Source organism: Miscanthus floridulus, chromosome 9, assembly GCF_019320115.1.
Source record: "Miscanthus floridulus cultivar M001 chromosome 9, ASM1932011v1, whole genome shotgun sequence".
NCBI lineage: Eukaryota > Viridiplantae > Streptophyta > Magnoliopsida > Poales > Poaceae > Miscanthus > Miscanthus floridulus.
In genome coordinates, this window is record NC_089588.1 from 126721282 (window position 1) to 126731016 (window position 9735).

General features: G+C 51.6%; 1 protein-coding gene across 3 annotated transcripts; it reads left to right on the forward strand.

The window, feature by feature from the left end:
- The first annotated feature begins 3375 nt into the window (after positions 1 to 3375).
- Positions 3376 to 9131, forward strand: LOC136484241 (beta-D-xylosidase 1-like). 3 transcript variants are annotated; one of them, XM_066481461.1, is made up of 5 exons: positions 3871 to 3996; positions 5896 to 6248; positions 6378 to 7728; positions 7832 to 8466; positions 8764 to 9129. In XM_066481461.1, the coding sequence occupies exons 3-5, from the start codon at positions 6402 to 6404 to the stop codon at positions 8986 to 8988; spliced, it is 2187 nt and encodes a 728-aa protein (XP_066337558.1). In that variant the 5' UTR covers positions 3871 to 3996; positions 5896 to 6248; positions 6378 to 6401; the 3' UTR covers positions 8989 to 9129. The 3 variants fall into 3 exon arrangements, with proteins under 3 accessions (XP_066337556.1, XP_066337558.1, XP_066337557.1); XM_066481459.1 differs by lacking the exon at positions 5896 to 6248 and having other exon boundaries at positions 3376 to 3996; positions 8764 to 9131; XM_066481460.1 differs by lacking the exon at positions 3871 to 3996 and having other exon boundaries at positions 5015 to 6248.
- Positions 9132 to 9735: the final 604 nt, after the last annotated feature.

Sequence of the window (9735 nt, forward strand, 5' to 3'; positions counted from 1 at the left end):
AAAACAGAGCATACGCTGATATGCACGTTGATAGGCAGCGAGAATTTAGGACCCTCCAGTGGTGAGCACATGATGAAAGTGAGGAAGGAAGGGAGGAGGATTGACATGTTTCGTTTACAAAAGAAAAGGAGAAAAAGAAAAAGAAAAGGAATTGACATGTTGCCATCCCAGGGCATGTTTGGACGAGAGACCTGAAAACTTCTTTTGCTGCCTACGATTGGTAGGTTTTCTTTGACAGGCGGGTGACTGTAGTTTGGATGAGAGCAGTGCGCCAGTACGAATATAATCTTGGAACAAATTTTGCTGATACTTTGCATTTATAGTACCAAGCTGCAAGTGTAAATTAAAGAAGCCTGCAAGAATGAGATAAGCTAAAGGGGTGAAACATAGTCGGTACACAAGCAGAGCCTTCCAAGGCACGTTATTAACCTCGGCAAGGCAAAAAAACAAAAAACAAAAAAAAAAACACAAATTGACAAAAAAAAAACCCTGCTACCACTCGTTTTGCTGCTGCCATCTGAAATCGTTTTCACCTGCCCGATTCGCTTGCCATTTTAGCCACCCGATGTTGACAACGAGACACGCTCTCCTCTACCCTTTTCTGTATCTGTCCCCTTCTCCCTACTCATTTGTCGTCTCTGCTTTCGTCCCATGGATGGATCCACGTCAGGAAAGCAAAGCCAGCAGAGGCCGACCGTCTGGCCTGGATGAAGTATACAAGCTGTTGTTAGGGATTAGGATCCATTTGATCAACAACAGCCCTGTCTCATTCTTATCCTCTGGATTGGTTGGTCTAATCGGCAAGTAATAGAATTCTTCTAGTAAAGGCTACTGCCAATTTATCAACCTAGGACTAACTATTTTACTGCTCTGAATTGTCTAAACCGGATTGCTTTTCGCCTCTCTGCTGGCTCTTTTTCTGCAGGTTACACCAATCTTCAGAGTAGAGACAAGACCATTTGGCGGCTGGATAAACTTGTTTAGCATCTTCTTCTAGACCACTGTTAAAATCAACATAATCAGGCTGTGATTTGTTGGACAAGTTGTGTGCTGCAATCCTGAATCAACCGTTGTTGTAAAGGCGTTAGGTGACATGAAAGAAATACATTTTTCGCGCATGTATTGCAGTATTTGGTAGTACGTGTAGACCGAGCGAACAGCCGCTGGATAAAACCGTACGCACGCCGTAGCAGGTTGGCTGCCCGCTAAATCTGACCATTTAAGAACGGAATCACCAAACCACACGAAAAGATCAACGGTGATTGCACACTAGTCGTATTATTACGTTGTTTGTGACTTGTGAGATAAACGAAAATCACCAAATGTAAAGAAGTGGAAAGAAATGCTTGGTTTATTTCTCCATTGAACCACCCCCTTTACTCTTACTTTCCATGGAAACTTTTGTTCGCTTGAGCTATTCAGCCGGCTTTAATCCGTACAAATTAGCCATGCAATAGTGTTTTCCTCTCACAACAAATTAACCGTACAAATCAGCAGAAGACGCTTTTATATCCTGCCTGCAGAGAATTTCAATTGCTTCATAAAAGCATGCACAAGCTGCCCTTTTATTTCTCCTCTTTCTGGCACACTTTTTTTTTCTTGTAAAAATTGAACTGCTCTCTCTCTCTCTCTCTCTCTCTCTCTCTCTTGTGTATGTGGAATTGGGTTCTTTTAAAGAAAAGCATGCATTTTTGCTGCATACAGGTACGTATACGTACAGGGTGTTGCAAGTACGTACCAGCACATTTTGAGCTCAGATGATGGCGCCGTTTGTGGCTGTGGGTAGAGTGGTTGCATCCTTGCTACGTACGTCTCCTTCCGATGACATGTTTTGGATAGGGAAATATCCTTTTGGTCTTCCGAGTGGTCCTTCATTTCACGCCATGAATATCTCTCACTCTCTCTCTCTCTCTCTCTCTTTTTCAAACAAAAAAAAGTGCTGCGAATAAACGGCTAAAGGCGACAGTCTCTTTTTGACAGTACATCAACAACCCAAAAGGTAAAGGCGGTTTTTTTTATCAAAACCATTTACTTTTGGTCATTGTGTTCATAATAACCTCCGGAAAGTGTTCAACGCGCCCTGAGGCAAAACCGTAGATTTTGTATGGTTATTTGATCCAAAAGGTGGTTTGGGAATTAGGATGCACCAATTTGACATACGGGCCCGTTCGGCTTATCCCATATTCGACTTGTTCGACTTTTTTTTTTCAGGCGGTATAGTGTTTTTCTCTCACAACAATTCATTCAGAATAGTATTTTTCAGCCAGTTTTAGCCAAAATTCTGCCAGCCGAACAGAGCCACGTAGTTCATTTTTAGGACCGATGTTGCATAAGTTGTGTATAAATAAAAGTACTTCTAACTAGAGAGGAAAAAATGAGTGTTTTTGGATGGATGAATGAACGGAGATTGGGAAAAGTGAGAACAATGTGCTCTCTATGTTGGAACGTTCGCTTAAACTTATCAGTCTGGCTTATTAGTCATGGTACATTGTTTTTCTGTCACAACAAAATAGCATCAGCCGCAGAAACCATCAGCCGAACAACTCTTATATTTTCGTACCAGAAGTATTAGGCCATAAAGATTCTCGCTATGGCGCCTTTGCCCTTGCAAGGCCCTGTTTGGCTTACCCAGAAGCCGGCTTGTTCGCCTTCTTTTTTTAGCCAGAACAATGTTTTTTTCTCACAACAATTTAGCCAGAATAGTGTTTTCAGTCAGTTTCAGCCAAAATTCAACAAGTCGAACGGGCCAAAAAGATACTCTCTCTGCAACAGCCTGTGTGGTGACTAACATGAGCCACAAAAACTCAGACTAGTTTATGTGTCATCCTCCCACTAATGCACCATTGCACATGTTCATTGGTTACCCATGAAATCATTATTGCCTTTGCAGATTCTAAGACCAATAGCAGCATAGTTACTGATCGATGATGCTGTGCTCTGTCCTTGGCACACATTTACCAGTCAGTCAGTTTGTTTTACCTGCCTTTCGCACGAATTCAATTCCTCAAGACATAAATAAATATAAATATCACCAAAATCCAGCACCTAACAACCTTCACTGACTGAGTGACTGTACCACGAGCGCTGCAATATAGAGCGCTCCTCTTTTACCTCTCGCATGTACTCCTAGGAGTGAAAACAGAGGTACTACCCCGGGAACTGCACGAACTGTCACGACGCAGTTACATACAGTCTTGCAATTGCAAACCCATCATATTTTTTTCATTATAAAAATACGCATTAATAATGATACACAGATTAGTTTAAGTGATCAAACGGAACAGTGATTGCTTTTCAGAAGTCTTGGACGTGTTTCATTTTTTTCCTTCCAAAAAAACCGGGGAAAGAGAGAGAGAGTGATATTCTTTTCGTTTCCTTGCACGGCCATCTTCCTCCTCCCCTGCAGGCTGCGGCGGTTGCAACTTGCTTGCAGATGTGCATCAGAGGAGCGCGGTGCCGCTTGCCGCTGGTGTTAGCGTATATAACCGCACTCCCCCCTCACCACCGCTCCATCTCCATTCTCCACAACCACACACCGCATTGCCTTGCACCACCGCACCACCCGGCAGCCGGCAGCCGGCAGCCATGCGGCGCCGCCGCCCCCATCTCCCCCTCCCCCTGCTCCCCTTCCTCCTCCTCCTCGCCACGACGCCGGCGTCGTCAGCGGCAGCGCGCGCGGCGTTCGCGTGCGCGCCGGGCGGTCCGGCGACGACGCTGCCGTTCTGCCGGCAGTCGCTGCCGCTGCAGGCGCGGGCGCGGGACCTCGTGTCGCGGCTGACCCGCGCCGAGAAGGTGCGGCTGCTGGTGAACAACGCGGCGGGGGTGCCCCGGCTGGGCTTGGCGGGCTACGAGTGGTGGTCCGAGGCGCTGCACGGCGTGTCCGACACCGGGCCCGGGGTCAAGTTCGGCGGCGCGTTCCCGGGCGCCACGGCGTTCCCGCAGGTCATCGGTGCCGCCGCGTCGCTCAACACCACGCTCTGGGAGCTCATCGGACGGGTACGTATGTATGATACGTGCGAACGAACCTGGATTGATTTGCTTGGCATTGCCGCCGGCGCCGTCGTCGTCGAATGCCTGTGGCCTGTGGGCTGTGCGGGCTTTTTTTTTGTTGTCGTGCACGCATGTGAGTGAGAGTGAGAGGCGGCTGGACGCATGTCTGTGCGCGCTCTGGCGTCTGGCGTTGGCGTCCTCGTGAGTCACATAGCCTTGTTCGCTGCCGCCAGAGCTTATCAATCAGTCTCCCAACAAACCAACACTAACTGAACTTATCAGCCTATAAACCAATCAGCGACTCTAACCGCTGCTGCTGCCAGCCTGCCACGGAACCGTCGGATCAAAATCTAGTGGTCCCGTGTATTACTGTTTCTGTGGCAGAGCCCGAAACTTTTAGACGGTTGCACGGTTACGAGTATACTAGTACGTACATCCGAATTGGAGGTGGTTTGGGAGGGGTGCAAAATAGTTGTGCGACCGCTTGAATTTGATCCAATTTTGCTTTTGATATTTTCGTACCAGCCGTATGGATTGCACCATAGCACAGTTGTTGTTTTTTAATTTATTTGATTTCGAGGACAGTCACAGCTCCAGCCTGGTGCTCCTAAGTGGTAAGTACTGTGCTCCAGTAACTATCACGGGCCGCGGTCGTTAACGAAGAGAAGAGATGCGATGCAGAATCAATGAGTACTCCTCAAATGCAAGTGGCTGCTGCTTTTTAAACCTCTTTATTTCATTGGAGGTGTGCTTCCATTGCATTGCATCCTTGTTTACCTGTCTTTACAGCCATTTTTAGTGGTGGTTGCTGCAGCTTCTTTGCTCACTGTAAAAAAAACGGCGCGGTTAGTGCAGGCGCGTGCTGGCCGTCGTCGGTCGCACCATGTTTGGTTGTCCCATCTGAGGAGCACGGTGCAAAAATGTTTGGTTGTCCCTTGGCCTCCAACCAATGCTGTGCACATGCTACACACGACCTTTCAGTTCGAGAGGCCGTAAACGATCGTACATTATTTACTGCTGGCTGATTTGGTGTGAGAGAAAAACACTATTTTTGGTTGGAAATTTACGATCGTTTACGAGCAAGCGAACAGGCTGGTGAGTAGTGGCGTCAGACCGTCAGTGTCATGCACTAGGCAAAGATTCATGCCTACCTAGCGCGGTAGCGCCTAGAAAACGTCAATTGATTTCCTAACTTTAATGTAAACCAACCTCTTGCCGCTGCAAACCACCCTACTGCATCATAGATTCTGCTGCTGTGTGTGTGTGAGAGAGAGAGTTTCTGCACTGAAATCTTACGGTTTGGTGTTTGTGAAGTGCTAGGGGTCGTTGAGTGTTAAAATTCACGTTGCATGCACTGATTTGGTGAGATTTCAGCTATTTTGTAAAGGTAGCTAGTGTCCAGGTTCTGAAAGTTCGGTACTAGTGGAATGAATTCCTAGTGTAACAGATTGCAATGCTGACGGGAAGGAATTCCCTGCTGGATGGACCAATGGCGAGAGTTGCAGCCATGTGCAAGCCAGCCTAGCCAAATCCAAATCTAACCAGCTTTCTTTCAAGCCCACATCCTCATCTCTTATCCTAATCCTAACACCCCCAGACAAAAAAACAAAACAAAAATATCCTGGATAATAAAGTAACAGAAAAGTTGACGCATCTGATCTGAGAGAAGAAGACATGACTAGCCGAAAAGGTACGGTAGTAGTAATGCGATGCTGAAAGATTGGTAACCCATGGGCCATGGACTCTGCAGAGCAAGTGGTAACCACGTCTGCGCTGCATTGAGCTGCACGCCAAGTGGTTTGCAGTGGATAACCTCGATCATAACCATGTCTGCTACAGAAGAACTCCATCACGAGCAAGCTAACACCAATGGCGATGGCCATCTCAGAGCATCGTAACTTGTAGGGTCATGACGACACCGGCTAGCGGTCGCGTGACAGCACAGTGCTGCTGGGAGGGGCGAGCAAGATGCAAGAACAGGAGCCACTTCAATCAAGCCACGTGATTGGCCAGACCGCCGGGCAGAGATGTCAGGCCATCCTGCCTGCCTCGGCAGCCGTGCACACCCCCACTCCTACCATGGTCCATGGCCATGAACTCAACGCTGACCGAGAAGGAAGGAAGGAAGAAGGAAAGAAATACTCCTACTTTTACCAAGCAATCCATCCATTCAATATACGTATATCTGTTTCTATGGTAGCAGTAAAATACTAGCCTCATACACTGCAGATACAGTGATACACCCAGGAGTACGTACGGTGCGTTATACACACATTGGGGGCGTTCGGCTGTGAAAAAGTCCGCTGATCTGCGAGAGAGAATACGCTGGAAAAGCAGGCTCCAACAGGGTGATTGATTGATTCATTAATTGATTGGTGCAACTGCAGGCGGTGTCGGACGAGGCGCGCGCCATGTACAACGGCGGGCGGGCGGGGCTCACCTTCTGGTCCCCGAACGTGAACATCTTCCGGGACCCACGGTGGGGCCGGGGGCAGGAGACCCCCGGCGAGGACCCCGCCGTCTCCGCGCGCTACGCCGCCGCCTACGTGCGCGGCCTCCAGCAGCCCTACGGCTCCGGCGGCGGCCACCACAACCGGCTGAAGCTCGCCGCCTGCTGCAAGCACTTCACGGCGTACGACCTGGACAACTGGGGCGGCACGGACAGGTTCCACTTCAACGCCGTGGTGGGCGCGCAGGACCTGGAGGACACCTTCAACGTGCCCTTCCGCGCCTGCGTCGCCGATGGCCGCGCCGCCAGCGTTATGTGCTCCTACAACCAGGTCAACGGCGTGCCCACCTGCGCCGACGAGGCGTTCCTGCGCGGCACCATCCGCGGGAAGTGGGGACTCGAGGGGTACATCGTCTCCGACTGCGACTCCGTCGACGTCTTCTTCCGTGACCAGCACTACACGCGCACCGCCGAGGACGCCGTCGCCGCCACGCTCCGCGCCGGGCTCGACCTCGACTGTGGCCCCTTCCTCGCGCTCTACACCGAGTCCGCCGTCGCCAGGCGTAAGGTCTCCGACGCCGACGTCGACGCCGCGCTCCTCAACACCGTCACCGTGCAGATGCGGCTCGGCATGTTCGACGGCGACCCCGCGTCCGGGCCGTTCGGGCACCTGGGCCCCGCGGACGTGTGCACCAGGGAGCACCAGGACCTGGCGCTCGACGCCGCGCGCCAGAGCGTCGTGCTGCTGAAGAACCAGCGGGGGAAGCACAGGAACGACGTCCTCCCGCTCCGCCCCGCCGCGCACCGCGTCGTCGCCGTCGTCGGCCCGCACGCCGACGCCACCGTCGCCATGATCGGGAACTACGCGGGCAAGCCCTGCCGGTACACCACGCCGCTACAGGGCGTGGGCGGGTACGTCGCGCGGGCGGTGCACCAGGCCGGGTGCACCGACGTCGCGTGCCAGGGGAAGAACCAGCCCGTCGCCGCGGCGGTGGACGCGGCGCGCCAAGCTGACGCCACCGTCGTCGTCGCCGGGCTCGATCAGAAGGTGGAGGCCGAGGGCCTGGACCGGACCAGCCTTCTCCTCCCTGGGCGACAGGCCGAGCTCATCTCGGCCGTCGCCAAGGCGTCCAAGGGCCCCGTCATCCTCGTGCTCATGTCCGGCGGGCCCATCGACATCGCGTTCGCGCAGAATGACCCGAGGATCGACGGGATCCTGTGGGTGGGCTACCCCGGCCAGGCAGGCGGACAGGCCATCGCCGACGTCATCTTTGGACACCATAACCCAGGTGTGTGGGTTATTACTGCTTTGGATTGAACACTCAAAAGATCAGATTTTTGCGCAAGATGAAAACAGAGTCTGACTGAATTCATCGAATTTTGTATTAACAGGCGGGAAGCTGCCGGTGACATGGTACCCTCAAGACTACCTGCAGAAGGTGCCGATGACGAACATGGCGATGCGCGCGAACCAGGCGCGCGGGTACCCGGGGCGGACGTACCGGTTCTACACGGGGCCGACGATCCACCCGTTCGGGCACGGGCTCAGCTACACCCAGTTCACGCACGCGCTCGCGCACGCGCCGGCGCAGCTCACCGTGCGGCTCTCCGGCGGCCACGCCGCCACCACCGCGTCGACGTCGTCCCTCCTCAACGCGACGCGCACGCGCCCCGCCCGCACCGTGCGGGTCGCGCACGCGCGGTGCGAGGGCCTGACGGTCCCCGTGCACGTAGACGTGAGGAACGTCGGCGACCGCGACGGGGCGCACGCCGTGCTCGTGTACCACGCGGCGCCCTCGTCATCCACCGCCGCCCCCGGAGCGGACGCACCCGCGCGGCAACTGGTGGCGTTCGAGAAGGTGCACGTGCCCGCCGGCGGCGTGGCGCGCGTGGAGATGGGCATCGACGTGTGCGACCGGCTCAGCGTCGCGGACCGGAACGGCGTGCGGCGGATCCCCGTCGGCGAGCACAGGCTGATGATCGGCGAGCTCACGCACTCGGTCACGCTCGGCGTCGAGCAGCTCGGGGTATAGAACGGAAGGAGGATCCAGAGGCGTTCCTGAATAATTGTGTTGTGTTATTTCGGGTGGGGGGTATTGGCTTGTGATTGCCACGGTGCTTGCTTCTGTCTCTGCAAAGGCAGAGATGGAGATCTATCAAGTTAGAAGGCACCGGATTACTGAAAATTGTTGGATTGAAAACAGAAACGAAATGGAAGGAAGACACAAGAATGTCGTTTCTTCCATGATACCAATGTTTACTGATGTCATCATTTAGGGATTTGCTATCCTACAGGCGACTGAAATTTTCTCTCTTTTTTTCAGGTGATTGATTGCAGCCGTTGGATCTCCATCCAACGCTCCATCTCTGTTTCTTATTCGTCTTCTTTCTCCCGCCGTTCTCCCGACCCTGCCTCTGTTGGACCGCTCCGCCGCCGCCGGCCCCCGTCCCTAAACAAATCAGTGGGCTCGGCCGAAGCTTACAAGCTGATATGTGCATTCCTGAAAAACGGTCATCTGAGCTTGATGAGAAAATGGCATAGGGATTAGCTGTGCATTCCTGAACACTGGTTTGTTTCGTCTAGTGGTCCAAAAGACCAAAACCATGTGCTCTTCCTCCATTTGTCTTGGGCTCTTGGCTCAACTGCCCACTGATTTTTGTGCGCACAGCTTCAGTTTTGCAAGGAAATCTCTGCTGTCCAGGTCTGATTGTCTGAATATCTTCAAGCCCATGGATTTGGGCTCTAGTGACTCCACCAAAATTCAGTTTCTATTGTTCATGCAACAATTTAGTATGGATACAAGACTGAAATCTTCTTTTGTTGAGAGAAAAAAGAAGTCTTCTTTGTCGATGATCGGCTCTCCGAAGTTTCAGATAAATGTGGTGAGTTGTCCAAGCGAGACAAGTCACCTGATTAGACAATGCCACAACGTTCAGCCTTACAAAAAAGTCTGAAAAGGGTTTTTTCAATCTATATAGGAGAAAAAATAACACGAGAAAACAGAGGAGAGTTCATAGAGAAAGCAAAGCATGAGATGACCTCGAGAAAATGTTGTCGAGACAAATTCCTTATTTGACACCGAAAAATAACTAGCTTACGGTTATGATCCTAGAAATCATTTTTTCTCTTATCTGACGCGGAGTATAGCTTTTATTCCTTGACAGTACCATTTATATTCCGACGTCAAATTTTATGTAGAGCTTACTCCCTCAGATCCGTCCCAAAATAAGTGCATGTCTCGCGCCTCGAGGAGTCGAACAAATTTTAAGTTTGACTAGATTTATAGAAAATAATG